Below are 21,336 nucleotides of genomic sequence, written 5' to 3'. Positions count from 1 at the left end.
AAAAAAACAGTTTATTGAACTTTTTTTGTGTTTTTTGATTAACTCACATGAAATATCCTTTGTCATTACAGGTTGTGATGGCTCACTGGGTTCACCAAAACCTGCCTTATTCTCTGCAGTTACACGGAATTCATATTCGGTTTCTTCTGACAGGCCTGAGACCTTACAACGTAGATCGGAAATGGTCTTTTTTGAAGCTCTGACCCATCTCATTCCTATTCTCTCTTTTCTCTCAACACTATAGCCTCTAATGTCACTTCCTCCATCTACAATTGGTCTCTTCCAGGAAATTGTTACAGCATTTTTACTGACATTATCAATTTCTGGTTTTGATGGTGGCCCAGGAGGTCCTGCAAAAAAAAAAAAAAGTTAAAGTAGTTAAAAAAATAAATAAAAATATTCTCATATATGTGTGTGTGTGTGTGTGTGTGTGTGTGTGTCAGAGATAAAAAAAACTGTTATGTTTTAAAATATGAAGTTAAACTTACCAAAACTATCAACCATTTTAACTGGTCCAGACTGTGTTGCATCACCAATACCATACTGATTGACTGCTGAAACACGGAATATGTATTCATTTCCCTTTATCAGCTTGCTGGCAACATAGCGGCAATCCATAACATCTTCAGCAAGCTTTGTCCAGAGAAGACGGCTGGTTTCTCTCTTTTCTAATGTATATGATTTGATAGTGCAGCCACCATCTTCTTCTGGTGGCAACCAAGTCAAAGTGCATTTTTCAGCAGAGACACTGCTGGCTTCAATAGGACCTGGAGGTCCAGGCACATCCAGGATTTTCACTTTGACTTTTTCTTCTTTGATACCAAATGGATTACTTGCGGTAATACTGTACTCCCCGGTGTTCTTTCGGCTGGCATACTTGATTGACAGTGTTGAAGATGTGGGAGTGCTTCTAATTTGGACAATATCTGAGGTCTTGAATTCTCTTCCACCCTTAGACCACACAGCTGTAGGAGGTGGTTTGCCAAGAATGCTTGATGCTGTGAGGACAATTGTTTCTCCAGCCCTCACAGTCACTCCATCCTTCATTTCAGGGTCAATTGTGATAGTTGGTGGTTCTGTAGAAAGTCATGTGATTATTATAAACATTGTAATGTTTACTGAGGGTTTGGTTAAGCAAAGACATTGACATTACAGTGTACAGCCTTACCATACTCATCTTTGGAGACAAGAGGCTCAGTTGTCTCTGAGGGAGCACTGATAGCTCCAGCTGCATTTTTAGCCCTTATTCTGAATTCATAAGTACAGCCTTCCTGTAGGTCTGTTACAGTGTATGCACAGCTTTGGACATTCACATGGTTGGCCTTCATCCAGGTCTTTCCAGGATGTTCTAATTTCTCTACAATATAGCCGGTTAGTTTGTGGCCACCATCATACTTGGGTGCAGACCAAATTAGTGTTACACTGTTTCTTGTGACACTGATCACATCAGGTTTACCAGGAGGATCTATAGAAAGAGATGATAATAATAATAATAACAAAAGTATTTTTGCAATCTCTTCCTGAGGAAAGGCACATCTTTAAAAAGCTGAAAGAAAGCATACTTAGACTCACCAATTGGATCAAGAGCAACATGTGATTCAGTTGTTTTGCTTGGCTTTCCAAGCCCAGTCACATTCATAGCTATGACCCTAAATTCATATTCCAGGCCTTCAACCAAACTGGTTACTCTGCATTCTTTCACTCTCAAAGGTGTCTTGTTGGCTCTCTTCCACATCAAGCTATTTCTATCTTTGAATTCCACGTAATATCCTATAAGCAAAATTAGTAGTAAAAAAGTTTAGTTTTTACAAACTGCAAATAAACATAAATACAAATTTACAAATAAATGTAGTTAAGAAATGTTTACCTGTGATGGGTGAGCCTCCAGTATCTTTTGGATCAGACCATGTTAGGATAGCAGACTCATGACGAATGCTCACAACCTCAGGTGGTGCTGGAGCCCCTGGTGCATCTGGTGTGGGGATAAGTGAGTATTTGTTGTGAAGAAATGTTTTTAAATATCTTATTCATAAAATAAAAATATGTATTTGTGATTTCTTTAAATACTCACTGAATGGATGTTTAGCAACCACTGGGTCAGATTTGAGGAACTCTCCAAATCCATATTTATTTTCAGCACAAACTCTGAATATGTATTCTGTTCCATCATGAAGTCTTGTAACTCTCATAGAGTTCTTCTGAATTGCAGAAGCAACTGTGACCCACTTGTTGGCAGTAGAATGCCTCTTCTCCAAAATATAATTGGAAACTTCTGATCCACCATCATCTTTGGGTGGACCCCATTCTACAGTAATCGCTTCAGCTGTGATCTCATCGAATTTGATGGGTCCGGTGCAGATTCCAGGCTTTCCGACAACTTTAATGTCAATAGCCGATTCCTTTGTTCCAGCACTGTTTCTTAAAATAATAGTGAATTTGCCAGCATCACCTCTATTGCAATCACGAACCAGCAAGATAGTGTTTGTTGCTGTTGATTCAACTGAGATCCTGCCACTATCTGATAAAGTAACATCCCCCTTTTTCCATGTGACTGCAGGAGCTGGGATACCAATAATAGGGATATTAAGACGAACAGTGCTTCCTTCCTTAGCCACATAAGTAGAGTCTGGCAAACCTTTAAGATTACAATCTGGAAGGACTGTAAAAGGACAATAAAAATAAAAATATGTTAATGGACACGATTGCATAATCACTAAGAAACAAATGCAATTACTAGGCAGACAAGGAGTTTTCAAAATGTGGGACATGCACTGCAGTTATTAAAAGCACAAAATCGTAAGAGAACTGAAATTATCCATTTCCCATGACCCATTGTTCTTGAACAGTCAAATACACAAAATGATGTGTCAAAATGTCTAATCATTCAAAAAAGAAAACAGGATGTGTATCAATATATTGGATCTGTGCATTGGGTATCACTGTCTTTTACGTAAAATAAACCCTGAGGTACAGTATACTATATGAATACCTATTTGATCTTTAGCCAAGACAGTGAGCTCAGATGATGGTCCTTCAGCTGTTTCATTAATGGCTTTGACTCTAAAGAAGTACTCCTTTCCTTCTTCAAGGTCAGTCATTGTGTACTGGGTGAGCTTAGACTTCATTAGCAACTTCCATTTGTCTTCCCCTTCACAGATCTCGAGAACATATGCAACAATATGGCTTCCACCATCACTGATTGGTTTCTTCCAGCCAAGAGTGCAAGAATTCTTGTTGATCTCTGAAGGTTTAAAATCTGTAACTGGTCCAGGTTGCTCTGGAATTGACATCAATATTAGAATTTTGCATAATCAACAGATTAACTATAAATGTATACTAAACGGCTACATTATCAAAGAAGTCTCACCTGAGGCTTTGACTGGTCCACCTGTTTCACATCCCTCACCAATACCATATATATTTTCAGCTGAAACTCTGAAGCAGTACGCTTTTCCAGCTTCAAGATTAGTAATCCTGAAAGATGTCTTTGGACATTCAGGAGCAACACAGGTCCAAGCCTTTCTCTCAGCCAGACGTTTTTCAACAACATAGCTCTTAACAGGACTACCACCATCAATTAACGGAGCATCCCAAGTAATAGATACATGGTCCTTCGAGGTCTCCTTAACAATCAGATTGACTGGGGGTCCAGGTGTGTCTGTGTACATTTATAGACTGCAGTTAGATACAGTAAATAATACACCTCAAATGGCAATTTGCAAAGAGAAATAAATCTTACCTAGTACTTTGACAACAAGGGTATATGACTTGGTACCACTACTGTTTTCTAGAGTTAGGACATATTTGCCAGCATCATATCTGTTGATATCCTCACAATAAAGGAATGTATCCCATTCAGTTGTCTTGATCATAAGACCCTGTCTTTCTTTCAAGTTTGCATTGACCTTAGTCCATGTTGCCTTTGGAGCAGGACGCCCTCTCAGAGGAACATAAATTCTCATTGTGACTCCAGCGCGTAAAACTAATGCTTTTCTGAGATCTGCATCAAGTTCAGCCTCAGGGGCAACTAAGAAAATTACAATAAGAATAATGTTCAGTAATGTACAGAGACTGGAAATCAAAATTCAGTTATAGAGATATACTTACTTAGGATATCCTTTGCCATATGTTTTCCAGGAACTTCACTTGGCTCACCAAATCCAATCTTGTTTACAGCAGTAACACGGAACTGGTACTCAGTGTTATCTATAAGACCAGTAACATTAAATTTTGTTGCCTGGAGATTCTTTGGCACATTGCACTTGAGCCAGTCTTCTGCATCTGCTCTTTTGAACTCAACAAGATAGCCCAGAATTTCACATCCACCATCATAGGCGGGTTTGGTCCAGGACAAACTGATTGAACTGTGGGTAGAATCAACAACCTTTGGAAAAGCAGGCGGTCCAGGAGGATCTATAATGAAAACACAGAAATGCAGAGTCTAAATGCAAAAACGTATCTTTCTTTCTTTTTTTTTGGCCAAGTTTAATTGTTAATAGTCATTAAATACAGTATTCTTAGTACTTACACACTGGGTCTACTGCAAGAACACCAGCTGATGGATCACTTGGTTTGCCAAGACCAGCTTTATTGAGTGCAATGACTCTGAATTCATACTCTGTTCCCTCTGTGAGGCCTCCAGCTTTAATTGTCCTGTCAATAACTGGTTTTCTATTCACTTTAGCCCAATTGAGGTCTTGAGTTTCACGCTTCTCAACCATGTATCCGAGAATGGTGGCCTTGCCATCATCAGCAGGGGCCTTCCAACTAACAGTCATGTGATCCCTGGTGATATTGGTAATAACTGGAGGTTCACATGGTCCTGGGACATCTAAATTTTGAAAAATATATTTTTTATTCAAATTAATTTGGATTAAAACAACACTTACATTCAACACTTATATTCAAGAATAGAGATCACACAATAAATGGACTAGGTATAATGATAAATAGTGTCATCTGGGGGGTCATTAAACAATAGCACACACACACACACACACACACACACACACACACACACAAACATTATTGCTCATCTAACAGGAAACAGTTCTCTTTCCAAACAAATTAACATATAATATTATATAATCTATTTAACAGCCAGTCTATGCAGCCAAAATCTACCTGTGTGGAACTTTTAACATTAGATTATATGTAATGATCACTTATAGGTCAATCTCTATTACATATTAATGCATGAGAAAGAATAAAATGTTACCAAATGGATTCTTGGCAATCACAGAGTTAGTCACAATTGGGTCTCCAACACCGTACTTGTTCTCGGCACTGATGCGGAACTCATATTCATGACCTTCAATCAGTTTCTCCACAGAACAGTCTGTTATCTGACCACTGATGTTAGCGGTAACTTGCGCCCAGTTAGCTCTGCTTGTTTCTCGTTTGTCAACAATGTAATTTGTGATTTCAGAACCACCATCGGCAAGAGGTGGCTCCCACCTCAGTTTCACCCGGTCTGCAAAAACATGGCTTATCTTCACTGATGCTGGGGGTCCAGGTTTGTCTGCAGGAACAAAATTAAGCATGTCTCACAAAACAAATAAACTTTCTTAAATGTCTGAAGAGTAATACATGGTTAGTCCTTTTTTGGCATATTTTTGAATGTTAACTTACCTAGAACCTTCAATTTAATGTTGCCAGACTTTGCGCCACTTGGGTTCTCAGCAGTAATGGTGTACTCTCCAGATTCCTTTCTGGTCACAGAGAACAATTCCAAGCTGAAGCGATGCACCTTCTGAGTCATTTTCATACCTTCAGCCAATTTGAAAGGAACACCATCTTTCTTCCAAGTGACCTTTGGCATTGGTTTGCCAAAAACTTCAGCCTCAAGGGAGACATTTGCTCCAGCTTTGACAACAATTAAGTTCTTCATTTCAAGACTAATCTCAACTCTAGGTGGAACTGAAATAATACAAAGAGTGACATCAAATAAACTATATAAAGTCCATCAGTTAGTAAATAATTACATTATTGGTAGATCGCAGGACTTACCATGCTCTGCAATAACTGGGATAGTATCAGATTCCTCAGAGGGCAGACTGACATTAATTGCTGTCTTTGCAATTATTCTGAACTTGTATTGGACTCCCTCCTCAAGTCCAGGAACAATGTACTCTTCCTTTGGTACATTTTGACTGCTTGTGTTAACACGCACCCATTTGTCACCTGGAAGCTTCAGAGATTCAACATCATAACCAATGAGTTTACTACCACCATCATGTTTTGGACGGCTCCAGACAAGAGAGACAGAACTTCTGGTCACATCAAGAACTTGGGGTTTTCCAGGTGGATCTGAAAAAGAACATAAATCAAGCTTGTAGTGTTTTGATTTTATTTTTTATAAGGGATAGCAGCGGGTTTTCCCCCCAAAACATACCAACTGGACTTCTTGCAGTGATAAAATCTGTCTGCTTGCTTGGTTTGCCTTGTCCCGCCTTGTTGACAGCAGACACTCTGAATGTGTACTCCAGACCATCAATGAGGCCAGAGCATGTATATTCAGTTAAGCGAACAAGGACCTCATTTGCCTTGACCCACAGGAGGCTATTTCTTTCTTTGCGCTCAATGCAATATCCAGTGATGGGACTACCACCATCGTTCACTGGTCTCTCCCATGACAGCACAACAGATTCCTTGTTGATTTTGTTGACACAACAGTTCATTGGCTCACTGGGTGGATCTGAAATTGTAATATTTGTATTAGTGTAAATAAAGCATAATATCTTTGTGTGTCAGTGTTCAAATGTGTTTATATATGAGACTTACCAAATGGATGTCTAGCAATCATTTTCTCAGAGTAAATCGGTTCTGAAATGCCAAAACGATTTTCAGCACGGACACGGAAGCCATACTCTTTGCCAGGTGTAAGCTTTCCAATTCTGCAGCTGGTCTTGGTGCAAGATGCAGCTGTGACCCAATCACCTCTGCTCACATCACACTTCTCAACAATGTAGTTTATGATGTTGCTGCCACCATCTTCAGCAGGTGAATCCCATGCAAGTGTGCAGGAATCCATGTCAAACTCAAGAATTTGTAGTGGACCCTGCGGAGGACCAGGGATGTCTAAAAACAAACACACAAACAAACAAAAAAGTAATTATAACTCAAAATATAATAACAACAATAATAACAATAATAAAACAAACTCACCCTGAATGATTATTCTGAGGATCTGGTTGACCTTCCCAGTGCTGTTTTCAGCGGACAGACTGTAATAACCACTATCCTTCCTTGTAACATTTTTGATCAAAAGTGAATTTGTGGTTGGGGTTTTTTGTATAAAGAGACGATCTGATGTAACTATGTCATCATTTCCCCTTTTCCATTTTGTGACTGGAGAAGGCTTCCCAGACACAAGAGCCTCAGCTATAAGTTTAGATCCTGCTCTTGCTGTAACCACATCAGACATGATGATCTTTGGTGCCACTATCAAAGAGATAAAACATTCAGAGTGTTATTCATAAAAAATACAGCGTGCATAAAAAAAAATAATAATAATGGGAGAGCACAACATCATTGTATACATACTTAGCTGTTCTTTGACCTCAAATATGCCTTCAGCTTCTCTTGCCAAACTGCATCCTATTTCGTTTCTTGCTGCAACCCTGAATCTGTACTTAGTGTTTTCTTTCAGTCCAGCTACAACAATTGTCAAGTCTTTTACAACAGAGTATAATGTCCACTTGTCCTCAGGTTGACCATCCTGCTGGTATTCAACAATGTAGCCATTAATTTTAGATCCACCATCTCTAAGTGGCTTCAGCCACCCTAGAGTTGCACTGTTTTTAGTAATTTCTAATATATCCATCTTCTTCGGAGGATCAGGCTCACCTTTGAAAGGTAAAAATAAACAAAATTAGTATCAATATAATATAATATAATATAATAAATTTTACTGTGTAAGGTGGACTTACTCTTGGGATCTGTAGCGAGGTAGGATTTAGGTGAGTCTTGAGGCAACCCAATGCCATACTTGTTAACTGCCATGACCCGGAAGTAGTATTCTATCCCTGGTGTCAGAGTTGTGATTTTGAAGCTAGTTTTCTTCAAGTCGCTTATGCAATTTGTCCATGTCTTCCTATCAACTTCACGCTTCTCAACAACATAATTTAAGATTGGGCAACCACCATCATTTTCTGGAGGCAACCATGCAAGCTGGCAGGATGTCTTGGTGATGTCAGTTGCCTCCAGTCCACCAACAGGACCAGGAGTATCTGTTGAAAAATTTCAGGAACTGGCTTACTGACAGTAGTTGGTAGTAAGTAAATGCAATGCTAATTTTAATTTTAAAATGCATTTTACAAAAAATTTTAGTTTACCTAAGACTTTAACACGAACAAATACAGCCTTTTCTCCAGAGGGGTTAGAAAGAGTCAAACAATATCTGCCAGAGTCTTCACGTGAGCACTCAGGAATCACAAGGAAGGTCATTGTATCAATCTGATCCACATGGCCCCTCCTAATGACATTGTCAACACCCATGCGCTTCCATGTCACTTTAGGTGCTGGTCTTCCTCTAATTGTTGCAAAAAGTCTGATAGGACACCCTGCTCTTACGCTAAGGCCTTTTCTTAAACCAGCATCAAGATCAATCTCCGGAGTTTCTGTTATGGAAAAAACAACAACAACAACAGAATAAGTGTAGTGAATTTCAAGGGCAACCATAACACTTTAAAACATGACACATCAAAACAAATACTTACCATGGATCTCCTTTGGTGATACAGCCTCCTTAAGATTTGCAGGACGGCCCATGCCAACTTGGTTTTGAGCAGACACTCGGAATTCATATTCCTGTCTCTCATCCAAGTTAATCATTGTAAATTCAGTTATGACTAGCTGTCCACCAGTATTACATTTCTTCCAGCCTTCCTCTGGATCTCTCTCTTGTTCACCTTCCATTTGCACCTTATCCCTCATTTCAACCAGATATCCAATAATTGGAGCACCACCATCGTACACAGGCTTCACCCAGCTAAGTGTAATTGATGTCTTTGTGCTGTCAACTACTTTAAGGCTGCCAGGAGGTCCAGGGGGCTCTAAATGTCACATACAATGCCATGTTAGTTTAAAACAAATAAATACATCAATAAGATAAAAAATACACAAACCTGAATGAACAGATTATACAAAAATCATAACAGACAATACAGACTATACATACCAATTGGATCTTTTGCAGTTATGGGTCTGGATGGTTTGCTTGGTTCTCCCAATCCTACTTCATTTTCAGCTTTGACACGGAATTGATATTCGTGGTTAGGGATCAGATTGGTGACCTTCATACGCCTCTCAGAGATAGGGCTCTTTGTGACAGGGACCCACCGAACGGCCCGCTTTTCTTTTCTCTCCAGAATGTAACCAGTGATAGACTTTCCACCATCATTTTCAGGAGGAGCCCATACCACAGTCATCTCATCTTTACCAATTTTGGTTACCTCAGGTGCATCAGGTGGACCAGGCTTGTTGTATTGTGTCTTAGCAGTAATAGGTTTGCTCTCCATTGGCGGTCCAGTTCCCATCTTGTTTTCTGCTCTTACCCTGAATATATACTCATTTCCTTCAACAAGACGTGTTACATTACAGTAATTGGTGACAACAGAGGCAGAGTAAGTGGACCAAACCATTCTTCTCGTCTCACATTTCTCTAGAATATAGCTGTCCACCTCACAACCACCGTCATCCTCTGGAGGATCCCATACAACTCTGCACTTGTCTGTGGATATTCCAGAAATCTTCAAATCTCTGACAGGTCCTGGTATATCCAAAACGGTAACATTGGCATATGCTGTGAATGATCCTGCTGAGTTTGTAGCAGTGACTACATATTTTCCAGTATCACTACGCTTGGTTTTAGTAAGGAGGAATTTGGAGTAATCATGTCCAGTGTCAATGCTAATCCTTGGGTTATCGCCTGTAGTCTTTTCCTTCACCCATGTAACCTCAGGCTGTGGTTTTCCTCTGAGTCCAGCTTCAAGTCTAACTGACTCACCCGCTTTGACCACAATAGTACCAACAAATTTCAGATCAAGAACTGGTTTCTGAACTTCTTCTTTGACAAGAATATCAGATGTCCTAACCCAGGAACTTTCTCCTCCATCATTTGTTGTCTGGACTCTAAATTGATATGTGTGGTTCTCAACACATTTGTCTACCATGAAGAATGTCTCTTTCAGGACTCCTTCATGTACCTTCTCCCACTCTTCAGCATCCTTTGCTTTTTTCTCCAAATAGTAGCCCAGGTTAGGACTTCCGCCATCATAATCTGGTTTTCTCCATTTAAGGCAAACAAAGTTTTTACCAATATCACTGACGTGGAAGTTCTCTGGCTCACCTGGCTTCTGAAGTGGGTCGATTGCGAGGATGGGAATTTTGGTTTCTGTTGCTGGCCCAGGACCACACTTGTTCTCGGCAGATACACGGAATAAATATTCATGATTTTCCATGAGCTTAGCCTTTACCATGCGATTTGTGCAATCAGATGAGATCATTGACCAGGCTCGTATACTTGGCTCCCGACATTCCACAATGTAATTTGTTATCTCAGTGCCTCCATTGTCCTCTGGTGCATCCCAGGATACCATGCAAGAGTTTTTATTAACATAGGTCAACTTAAGATTTTGGCAGTGCCCAGGTCTATCCAGAACATTTACAGTAATAGTAGCTGAGGCCTCTCCAGCTTCATTTACAGCTTTTAGTATATACTTTCCATGATCTGCTCTGGTTGCTTCCTTGATACGCATTTGCAATACTGGGAAGTTGTTTGTCAGAGTTGTGCGCTTGTCCTTTTCCAAAACACTTTCACCTTTGCTCCAAGTGATTTCTGGATCAGGTCTTGCTTTTACATATGCTACAACATTAATGTTATGCCCAACACGAACAGTCACACGGTCACGGCATGTGGCATCCACCTCAATTTCCGGAGGAATGACAATATCCTTAGCAATAACTGATTCTGGAATTTCCCTGGTCTCACCTTCTCCAATCATATTGACAGCTTTAACACGGAACCTATATTCCGTACCCTCTGTCAATCCTTTTACTCTATAAGCACACTGTTTAATCAGATCATCCTTATTTACTTTCTCCCACTCAGAACCTCCCTTCTGGTATTCAACAATATATCCTAAGACTGGACTGCCTCCGTCTCTTGTGGGTTTGATCCAGACTAAGTCAGCGTATGTGCAACTGTAGTCCTTTACCTTAGGGTTCACTGGAGGTCCTGGAACAGTAATTGGTCTGCAAGGTTTGGCAGGATCTGAGATAGGTGAAGGTCCACTAAAGCCAGCAATATTTTCAGCAAACACTCTGAACTCATATTCATTATCTTCAAAAAGCCCAAGCACTCTGTATCTAAGGTCCTTGCAAGGTGTTTTATTCACTCTAATCCATTTTCCTCCTTTATGTCTTCGCTCAATAATATAACCACTGATTGGACTACCACCATCAAATAGAGGCATTGTCCATCCAAGTGTGAGAGCATCTTCAGAAACATCAGATGTGACTGGTTTTCCAGGATGGCCAGGGGCCTCAAACTGGTGCCGGGCTACAGTTGGTGCACTTTCAAGAGCTGCGCCAATTCCCATTTTATTTTCAGCACGAATTCTCACAACATACTCAACTCCTTGCTGCAGACGAGAAATTTTGAGCATTGTGGAAGTGCTGCCAGAACTTACTCCTCCCCAAGTTTCCTTATTTGATTCCCTCTTCTCAACAATATAGTTCATGACAGGGCTTCCTCCATCATCTTTGGGAGGACGCCATTCAATGACCATGGAATCAGGAGTCACTTCAAGGATATTTACAGGACCTATTGGAGCAGCTGGCACATCAAGCACTGTGACATTCAGAGAAACAGTTTTGCTTCCTGCTGAGTTAGACACTGTGAGAATATAGATTCCAGTGTGATTTCTTGTGCAATCGGCAATGCTTAGAACTGTGGAGAAGTTGTCAGTGTCAATTTTAATATTGCCTTCACTTTTTATTTCCTCTCCATCAATGACCCATTTGGCAGTCGGAACTGGAAGGCCTCTCATAATGGCAGGTAATCTAATAGTGCTTCCAGCTTTCACAATGATTCCCTCTATCAACTTCACATCCACTTCAACAATTGGTGCCACTACAAATACAGTAGAAGAAAAAAGTTTAATGATACAAATCAAAAACATTTTTTCTAAAAGTAATCATAGAGAATGTTCAAATTTGAATCTAACCTAGTTTTTCCTGGCAAAGTACTGGCACAGTGGTGTCTGGTCTACTTAAACCAACTGCATTTTCTGTCTTAACACGGAACCTGTAGGTCTTTCCTTCTTCCAGTCCAGTCACATGGCACTCAGGAATGCTGACAGTCTTAAAAACTACCCAATCCCTTTCACCTTCTTCTTGGTACTCAACCAAGAACCCTGTGATGTCACTTCCTCCTGTACGATCAGGCCAATTCCACTGGAGCCACACCTCAGTTTTGTCAGCATCTACATGATGCAGGTCTTTAGGTGGACCAGGTGGGACTGAAATTTACAAGTTCAATCATAAGTGTTAGTTTTTCCACCTTTATGTTTATATAATATATTATTGCTTTTAAAATAAACATTAAATAGGCCTTAAAGTGGAGTAATTTCACAGGCCATACTTACATAATGGATTCATTGCTTTAATAGCTTTTGGTGTCTCAACATATTCACTTCTTCCAAACTGATTTTCAGCCGCCACACGGAACATGTATGACGTTCCCTCAATCAAATGTTTGGCCATCATGCTACGTTTTTTGGAAGATGAGCAGACTGGCACCCATTGTGCAGATGCTGCATCCTTTTTCTCCACCACAAAGTTAGTGATGCGTGCACCACCATTATCTTCTGGGTCTTTCCAAGACAGCTGGGCAGAATCACATCTGACATCAGATACTCTGAGATGCTGAACTGGTCCGGGCTTGTCTATGAAAACAAACAAGTAAAACAACAACTTAACATGTTGCCTAATAAGTTAAACAGTTTTTAAATTACATTTAATTTATTTGTATGTTCGTCTACTTGTAAATTATTTAAAATTGTAAAGTTTTAAATTGAACATAGTCTTTGAGATATATACCAAGAACAAGCACGGTGCATGTGGCTGTCTTTGATCCAGCTGGATTTTCAACAGTAAGTGTGTAATCTCCACAGTCTGCACGGTTGCAATAACGCATCTCTAATTTGGTTGCTGTTCCAGATGTTTCAATATCTGCTCTTGTTGGAACATCTGCCTCATTTTTCTTCCATTGGACTTTGGGGAAAGGTATTCCTTTAATTCCAGCAATAATATTAATATGGGTTCCAGCCAATGCTTTGATCTCACGAGGCATGCCCAAATCCAGTTGAAGTTCTGGGGGTTCTATAGACAACAGAAAAAAAAAAAAAATATATATATATATATATATATATATTTCAACACATACTTGCTTAAATGTAATAACAAGCATAGAGAGCATAATTAGCAAAGTGAAGTCATACATATTCAAGTATGCAAAATTACCAAGTCTGTCTTGTGCACGAACGGGCTCTGGAACATATGCAGGATCAGATTCACCAGCAGCGTTCACTGCCTTCACTCTAAATCTGTAAAGTGCATCATCCTCAAGGTTGATAACCTTGAATGTAGTGCCCTGACAAGAGTCAGGTGTTTGATTAACTTGAAGCCAATCCTCATCACCAGCTTTCTGATACTCAACAAGATAGCCAAAAATTTTGCCTCTGCCACAGTCTTTTGGTGGTTGCCAAGAAAGAGTGACAGAATCTTTTGTCTTGTCAATGGCTACTGGAAGTACAGGTGGGCTTGGAATCACTGTGACAAGAAATGCAAGTAAATATGAGGTTAATATTTTAACTCTGCAAAAACTAAATTTTTAACTGAAAACATCCTTAGACACATACCAATAGGATCTTTGGCATAGATGGGCTTTGATGGTGGGCTGGGGTCACCAACACCAATCACATTCTCTGCCATGACACGGAATTCATATTCACATCCCTTGAGAAGATCAGGAACCCAGTATTCTGTGTTAGGGTAAATGCGGTCTTTTCCAGCTCTAGACCACATGTTGGCCTTGGTCTCCTTCTTTTCAACAATGTAGCTTGTGATTGGTTTTCCACCATCAGCTGGCTGTAGCCATGAAATCAGTGCTGTATCTTTATAGATTTCTTTTACCACAGGTGCCTGTGGAGCATCTGGAACCTCTGCAAGTGTTAGAAATTTGAGAACATGAGTAAGACTCTTGAACAAAATTAAATGATTCTTGTGAAAATCAAATAGCAACTGTGACTTACTGAAAACATCCTTTGCTTTTGTCTCAGCAGATAGCAATGGATCACTAATGCCATGAATATTCTGAGCACAGATTCTAATGATGTACTCTCTTCCCTCTATCAGTTTTGGAACTCTGCATGATGTCCTTGTGCAAGATTCTGTAACAGGCATCCATAGATCCCTGTTGGTGTCTCTCTTTTCGACAATATAGTTTGAAATAGCAGCTCCACCATCATCCAGTGGGGGCTTCCAGGAAATGAGCATATAATTCCTGTAGATCTCATCAAAGATAACAGGACCCTCTGGAGGTTGTGGACGGTCTGAAAAAGTCATTATACATTTGATTCGCAATTAAGTTTGCAAAAATAATAGCAAGATAAGAAAAGAATAATCTTCTCAAAAGTAAAGATTAGCTTACCGACAACAATAACATTACATATGCCCTTGCGTGAGCCAATGGAGTTCTCCAGAACAACAGTGTACTTTCCACTGTCATCACGTTTTGTCTTTGCAATAGTCAAGCACAATTTATTCTTAGTGCTGGTGAGAGCAATTTCTTCGTTTGCCTGAAGCTCCTCATCATTTTTGAACCATTTAATAGTTGGTTCTGGTTTTCCTGAGTACCCACTTTGAAGAGTGCAAATTTCCCCAACACGAACAACAAGCTTGTCACGGAACTCAAGATCAAGGTTTGGTGGTTCTAGTAAAGAGTACAGTATACAATAAATTATAAATGATCAGTAAAAAGAAAATTATAGAACAAATTACTTTAGTACAAGTACAAATTACTTACCAAACTCTTTTTTGCATGTAACTGGTTTGGTGCTGAACGATGGTTTGCCTTGACCAATTTGATTCACAGCACTAACTCGGAATTCATAAGAAGAACCTTCTTTAAGACCCACGTGTGTGAATTTACGTTCCATAAGTTTGTCTTCTATGGCAATACGGCTGAAGTTGTCCTGTCCTATAAGACGAACCTCAAGAACATAGCTTGTAATGTCTGAACCTCCATCATACTTTGGAGGTCTCCATGCTATGCTAATTGAATCATTTGTGATGGCTGTCACCTCAAGATCTTCTGGGCGCTCAGGTACAGCTGAGAAAGTTTAAATGTGACATTTTACAAGCAATTAAAAGTAATGACACTAATAAATAAACAAATACTGATACAAGACTTACAAAGTGGATCCTTGATGATGACAGGAGCTGAGGTCTCAGTGAACGGACCCAGTCCAATAATATTTTCAGCCGCAATTCTGAAGAAGTAACCCTTGCCATCAAAAAGACCCTGGACAACAGCATTGTGTCTCGTGACAGTATATGTCACTGAAGTCCAGCCTCTGCGGTCAGCTTCTCTTTTCTCAATTATATAGTTGGTGATAGCTGAGCCACCATCATCTTCAGGAGAGTACCATGTTAACTTGCAAGAGTCATTGGTAAGGTTCTCACCAGAGAAGGGCAGACCCACAGGGCCAGGAACGTCTGTGAAGAAATAAAACAAGTTTATTGAAATAATTTCAGAATTTAGATTAAAAAAAAAAAAAAAAAAACACTCACCCAGCACTTCAACAATGACTGCTTTTTTCCTCTCTCCACCTGCATTCTTGGCAGTCAATGTATAAATGCCTTGGTGTTGTCTCCTGCAATTTTTGATAACCAAAGCTGAACTTATAGAAGTGACCTCAATAGCAGCCTCCTTTGGCAAATCACCATCATCTCTATTCCAAATAATCTCTGGTGCAGGCTTTCCTGACACATAGGCAAGGATGCGGATTACCCCACCAGCATGTACAACAATCTTTTCCTTGACAGTTGCATCCAGGTCTACCTCAGGGGGAACTAAAATAAATGGCAAATTAAAAATAAAGTTAAATAAATGAATTTGTCAAAAAAAAAAGAAAAAAGAAACAAAGAATAGAGAAATGTGAACTAATGCATACTTGTCCTATCCTTGACTTCAATCACATCAGAAACCTCGCCAGGTTCTCCCACACCTGCAGAATTTACAGCTCTCACTCTAAATCTGTAGAGTCCAAGCTCTTTAAGTCCAGGAACAACAAACCTGGTGCCTCTGATTTCCTTGTCTTTAACCTAATTAGATAGATAGATAGAAAACAATAAATAACAAATATGCATATCTACATATCTGGTAGATAGACAGACAGACAGACAGACAGACAGACAGATAGATAGATAGATAGATAGATAGATAGATAGATAGATAGATAGATAGATAGATAGACATACCTTCTCCCATTCCTCTTGTCCTTCTTCTTTGTACTCAACAAAATATCCTGTGATCTTAGATCCACCGTCAACAAGTGGAGGAATCCATTCAAGATCAACAGTTGACTTTGTACAATCTGTTACTTTTGGTGTTGGAGGTCCTGGAGGTGCTGTTGAAAATAATACAAATGTTAAGTACACAAAAAAATAAATAATAATAATAATAATAATAATAAATAAAGAAATTGGTAAAACAACTCCAAAATATATTGGTTAAAAAAAGGTAACACCAAGGAAAAGCACAACATTACCTATGGGATCTCTACATGCAACAGGATCAGAAGGCAAACTTGGTGGGCCACTTCCAGCAGCATTAATTGCAAGAACGCGGAACTGGTAGATAGCACCTTCCAAGAGGCCTGTCACAATATGGGAAACTCCAAGAGTTCTGATTCTGATAGGTTCACGATTCACTCTTGTCCAGCGCTTGCCTGTAGTTTCCTTACGCTCTAGCCAGTATCCAGTTACTGGAGAGCCACCATCATATTCTGGTTCATCCCAGTTAACGGTCATAGACTCAAGTGAAACATCTGTGACAGTTGGCTTCTCACATTGGCCAGGCACAGCTGTTAGGGAAAGAGTGGAGCAAGATAAGTATTAAGATTGAATTGCCAGGTTGTACATTAATTTTTCCAGGGACTCCTATTTGAATTAACACAATTTTAGCACATTAACTGAATTTGACATTATTATTGTTTTATTCTAAAGACTGTAAATCAATAACCAGAAATCATGAGTTAATTCATTCGAACAATACTACATATTTTTTTTGTTAAGGTTTATATATAAAATCTTTTAACAATGAGTAGAATTGTCACTAAATAACAACATACAGCGTCAACGTAATACATAATAAATTGTTTCCAGATAATCATAAAAGCCAATCATTTACTTGATCTTTACAATGTTATTATTACATTTATTCTCGCACAATATAATTGCCCCTACACAAGGGGCTCATGTTTAGAGGTGATGGGCATCAAAAAGTTTAGAAACCCCTAGATTTAGAGAGTCTCTGTGAATGATACTTACTGAAAAGGTTACGTGCTTTCTCAGGTTCACTGTACAAAGGTGGTCCAACTCCATATTTATTCTGAGCCATAATACGGAACTCATACTCATGGCCCTCTGTTAGCCTTTGTACAGTGTATTGGCATTCCTTTGGATCACTAGAGACATGAACCCATGTTTTTCTGTTTTCCTCACGCTTTTCAACGACATAGTTTGTAACCTTGGAACCGCCATCATCTAATGGTGGATTCCAGGAGAGGCCAATCCTTTCAGCGAAAATCTCACCAATCTTAATTGGGCCTACAGGTACACCAGGACGTCCTAAGAACACAAGAACAGGATATTATTTATTTTTTTACGTTTTAAATGGAGAAATCATTCAAAATGTGATAAAAATGAAGTCAATAAATTCAAGGACTTACCCAAAATACTAAGCTTGATACTCTTGGTGGCTGTTCCCAAACTGTTGGTGGCTGTGAGAGTGTATAAGGCGCTGTCATCTCTCTTTGACTGTTGAATTAACAGGGTGCATTTCTCATCAGAAACAAGTTTATTGACATGTTTGTCATATTGTACAAGTGCTTTGTCATCAGGTTTTTCCTGTGGAGCCTTGTGCCAGACAAGAGATGGGTATGGACAGCCTTGAATCCTGGCAACAATACTGACATCATATCCTTCTGCACCTTCTAAAGCCTCTCTGAGTTCAATACTTGGAGCACCTTAAAAGATTGAAAAGAAGCATTAGGAAATAACTACCTGCCATATTTCAAGAAACTTAATACAAAAACAAAATCTAATACTCACATGTCTGGTCCTTAATGACAACTGGTCCAGCAGTAACAGAGGGTCTGCTTGCACCAGCTTCATTCACAGCTTTAACACGGAACTCATACTCGCCACCTTCCTTAAGGTCTTCAACAATGAAGGTAGTCTCTTCAACATCTCTCTTGTTACACTGTTTCCACGTCTCTTTTTGTGGACCACTAGTATCCCAGCTCAGCCTCTCAACGATATAATGTTTTACTGGTGCTCCACCATCATTCTTGGGAGGGACCCATGTCAGGGTCACAGTGTTCTTGGTAACAAGATTAATTTTCACCTTGGTAGGAGGATCAGGAGGATCTTTACATTAAAAGAAAATAGAAACATATGGTTAATAAAAAAAGACACATGTGAGGCTTTTCAAATGATTAAAGCAACCAACTTACAGATAGGATCCCTTGCTCTAACAGGTTCTGTGGTCTCGGTAAACGGTCCAAAACCAAGGCGATTCTCAGCACGAACACGGAACAAGTAATCCTGTCCCTCGAGGAGGTTGGACACAACAAAGGCCATGCTGGCACAAGCAGGGTTGGCAATTGTCCAAGCCTTTCCATTCACAGCCTTCTTTTCGATAAAATAACTCTTGATTCTCTCACCACCATCATTATCTGGCAGTTTCCAAATAAGTCTCATTGTGGTTCTGGTGACATCAGTAACTTTGAGCTCTTTGGGTGCTCCAGGAACATCTGGAAAAAACATATTGTTAGATTATTTCATAGCACAATATAAATTTGGCACAGCATTTAATTGTTTATTATATATGTGTGTGTGTGTGGGGGGGGCTCACCAAGCACATTTACTCTGATGTTGACATGCTTCTGTCCTGATTTGTTCTTTGCTGTAATTGTGTACCTGCCAGAATGGCTTCTCAAACTCACGGGAATTGTAATAACTGAGGTAGTGTCAGTAGATTCAACCTAATCCCAAAGATAATTAATCAAAAATAGTCTTACAAATATTTAGAAGAAATTAATGTAATGTAATTTAAATGTGTAAAATTAGAGAAAGATGTTACCTGTGAATCCACGGGTAAGACATGAAGACGATCCTTCTTTTCTGTCTTTGCTTTGCCATCAAACTCCCATGTGACTTTAGGAACAGGACGTCCTGTGATGGTAGCAGGAATCTTAAATGGAGTTCCAGCACGGACACAGAGCAGTTCAGGAGCACTGATATCCATGAAGATCTTTGGTGCAGCTGTAGAATTAAGAGAATGCATAAGATCATGCAAAAATAAACGTGACTCTTGAGGATGCTTATTTGTATTTCAGTAAAAAAAAAAAAAAAAGAGAATTTACTTTGAATGTCCTCAATGCGAACTTCAGTGGTTCTGGGGCTTGGTTCAGACTCGCCAATTTCATTGACTGCAATGATTCTGAATCTGTATTTCTTAAGTTCTGGGAGGTTTGGAACGGTAAACACAGTAGAAGGATGCAGATTTTCAGCATCATTGATCCTGGCCCACTCAGAAGTGCCTTCATCCTGGATCTCAATGATGTAACCTTTGATGGGGCGGCCACCATCTTTATCTGGTGGGGTCCATGCAAGGGTGACATTATGCTTGGTTTTGTCAGCAATCTCAGGAGCTGCTGGCATGCTAGGTGGAGCTGTACACACACACACATAAAAATGAAATCATGCAAGAGGACAACAACATGTTCAAAACAACATGCAGAAAAATCTGCTCAAAATAGAAATGCACTTCATTTATGTTCTTACTCAAGGGATCATCAGCAACAGCAGACTCAGAAATGTCACTAGGTGGTCCAATACCAGCAGAATTACAAGCCATTGCACGGAATTCATACTCCGTTCCCTCTATAAGACGGGTAACCTGGTATTCCCAGCCTTTTGTGCCACGTTTTGACACAAGGATCTTATTCACGCGAGACCAATAGGAAGTGCCCTTTTCACGCTTCTCAAGCCAGTAGCCAGTAATCATAGAACCACCACTATCCCTAGGTGGTTCCCATGTCAGTAACATATGGGTCTTAGAGCGCTCAGCAATAGTGACCTTCTCAGGTGGGCCAGGCAGAGCAAAAGGATCCTTAATCTGTACCTCCTCTGTTTCACAGGCCTCACTTATTCCATATTTATTCTCAGCTTTGACTCTGAATTTATAGTTTCCACCAGTTTCAAGGTTCCATACCTGCAAAAAAAAAAAAAAAAAAAAAAAACATTAACATTAAACTGTATATTATCCTTTAACAACATGATATCATATTTTTTCTATTTGTATTGTATAAACTTTTTGATTCATTTTGAATGACTACCAATACAACTGCATTAAAATAATTGTTTTACTTACCCCATAATGCTTCTCAATAATGGAGTTAGTAACCTGCACCCACTCTGCCTTTTCAGGATCTTCACCATTAAGGTCTTTCATCTCAACAATGTAGTTGGTAAGTTCACTACCACCTAGATCCAATGGGGCATCCCAGGTCAGTTTGCAAGACACAGCTTGGATATTTGAAACAGCAATGTTTCTTGGTGGTGTTGGGCGATCTATAAAAAAAGAGATGATCAAAAATCATTAGGTATATGCAAAAAATACAAACACTTTGGACACTTAAGATGTGACTTACTTCATGTTAAGTGAATCAAATAAAAATAAAAAAATCTAATCAAGAGGAATATATTTTTTGGAAATACTGTATAATGTAAAACATTTCACAAAAAAAATCTTTGGTTTGTTTTGTTGAACATAAAAGATAAAAAGTTCTAAATAAGACAAAAGTAGTACATGTAATTTGTGGTTGTCAAACATTAGTGGATCATTTCCATAGTTAATGTGATGAACAACACCCGTGGCTACTAGGTGAACTTAAGGAGAACTGAGTCCATCCATACATCCACTTAAATTACTTCAACATGAGCTGCATATGCTCTAGGACTATCTGGTTGCAGATCCTA

General features: G+C 39.4%; 1 protein-coding gene across 1 annotated transcript in view; it reads right to left on the bottom strand.

Moving 5' to 3' along the window:
* ttn.2 (titin, tandem duplicate 2) overlaps positions 1-21,336 on the bottom strand; it is a 159,728-nt gene that overhangs the window by 43,466 nt on the left and 94,926 nt on the right. Inside the window, exons 159-202 of the mRNA XM_052606767.1 lie at positions 20,729-20,928; positions 20,140-20,569; positions 19,719-20,027; positions 19,436-19,617; positions 19,208-19,337; positions 18,807-19,106; positions 18,403-18,720; positions 18,021-18,317; positions 17,620-17,919; positions 16,839-17,153; positions 16,549-16,697; positions 16,242-16,392; positions 15,859-16,140; positions 15,481-15,783; positions 15,092-15,397; positions 14,717-14,998; positions 14,319-14,618; positions 13,926-14,228; positions 13,528-13,836; positions 13,105-13,386; positions 12,651-12,950; positions 12,231-12,524; positions 9,182-12,136; positions 8,721-9,056; positions 8,337-8,621; positions 7,932-8,231; positions 7,546-7,848; positions 7,168-7,443; positions 6,784-7,080; positions 6,395-6,697; positions 6,010-6,309; positions 5,632-5,919; positions 5,219-5,521; positions 4,529-4,831; positions 4,108-4,413; positions 3,740-4,027; positions 3,368-3,658; positions 2,990-3,277; positions 2,072-2,659; positions 1,868-1,972; positions 1,573-1,770; positions 1,169-1,465; positions 489-1,076; positions 48-350 (exon numbers count right to left, since the gene is read on the bottom strand). Coding sequence (XP_052462727.1) covers positions 48-350; positions 489-1,076; positions 1,169-1,465; positions 1,573-1,770; positions 1,868-1,972; positions 2,072-2,659; positions 2,990-3,277; positions 3,368-3,658; positions 3,740-4,027; positions 4,108-4,413; positions 4,529-4,831; positions 5,219-5,521; positions 5,632-5,919; positions 6,010-6,309; positions 6,395-6,697; positions 6,784-7,080; positions 7,168-7,443; positions 7,546-7,848; positions 7,932-8,231; positions 8,337-8,621; positions 8,721-9,056; positions 9,182-12,136; positions 12,231-12,524; positions 12,651-12,950; positions 13,105-13,386; positions 13,528-13,836; positions 13,926-14,228; positions 14,319-14,618; positions 14,717-14,998; positions 15,092-15,397; positions 15,481-15,783; positions 15,859-16,140; positions 16,242-16,392; positions 16,549-16,697; positions 16,839-17,153; positions 17,620-17,919; positions 18,021-18,317; positions 18,403-18,720; positions 18,807-19,106; positions 19,208-19,337; positions 19,436-19,617; positions 19,719-20,027; positions 20,140-20,569; positions 20,729-20,928 — 15,543 coding nt within the window. The remainder of the gene's footprint in view (positions 1-47; positions 351-488; positions 1,077-1,168; positions 1,466-1,572; positions 1,771-1,867; positions 1,973-2,071; positions 2,660-2,989; positions 3,278-3,367; positions 3,659-3,739; positions 4,028-4,107; positions 4,414-4,528; positions 4,832-5,218; positions 5,522-5,631; positions 5,920-6,009; positions 6,310-6,394; positions 6,698-6,783; positions 7,081-7,167; positions 7,444-7,545; positions 7,849-7,931; positions 8,232-8,336; positions 8,622-8,720; positions 9,057-9,181; positions 12,137-12,230; positions 12,525-12,650; positions 12,951-13,104; positions 13,387-13,527; positions 13,837-13,925; positions 14,229-14,318; positions 14,619-14,716; positions 14,999-15,091; positions 15,398-15,480; positions 15,784-15,858; positions 16,141-16,241; positions 16,393-16,548; positions 16,698-16,838; positions 17,154-17,619; positions 17,920-18,020; positions 18,318-18,402; positions 18,721-18,806; positions 19,107-19,207; positions 19,338-19,435; positions 19,618-19,718; positions 20,028-20,139; positions 20,570-20,728; positions 20,929-21,336) is intronic.

Source organism: Carassius gibelio, chromosome A9 (genome assembly GCF_023724105.1).
Source record: "Carassius gibelio isolate Cgi1373 ecotype wild population from Czech Republic chromosome A9, carGib1.2-hapl.c, whole genome shotgun sequence".
Classification (NCBI taxonomy): Eukaryota; Metazoa; Chordata; class Actinopteri; order Cypriniformes; family Cyprinidae; genus Carassius; species Carassius gibelio.
This window is presented reverse-complemented; position numbering and strand designations above follow the sequence as displayed.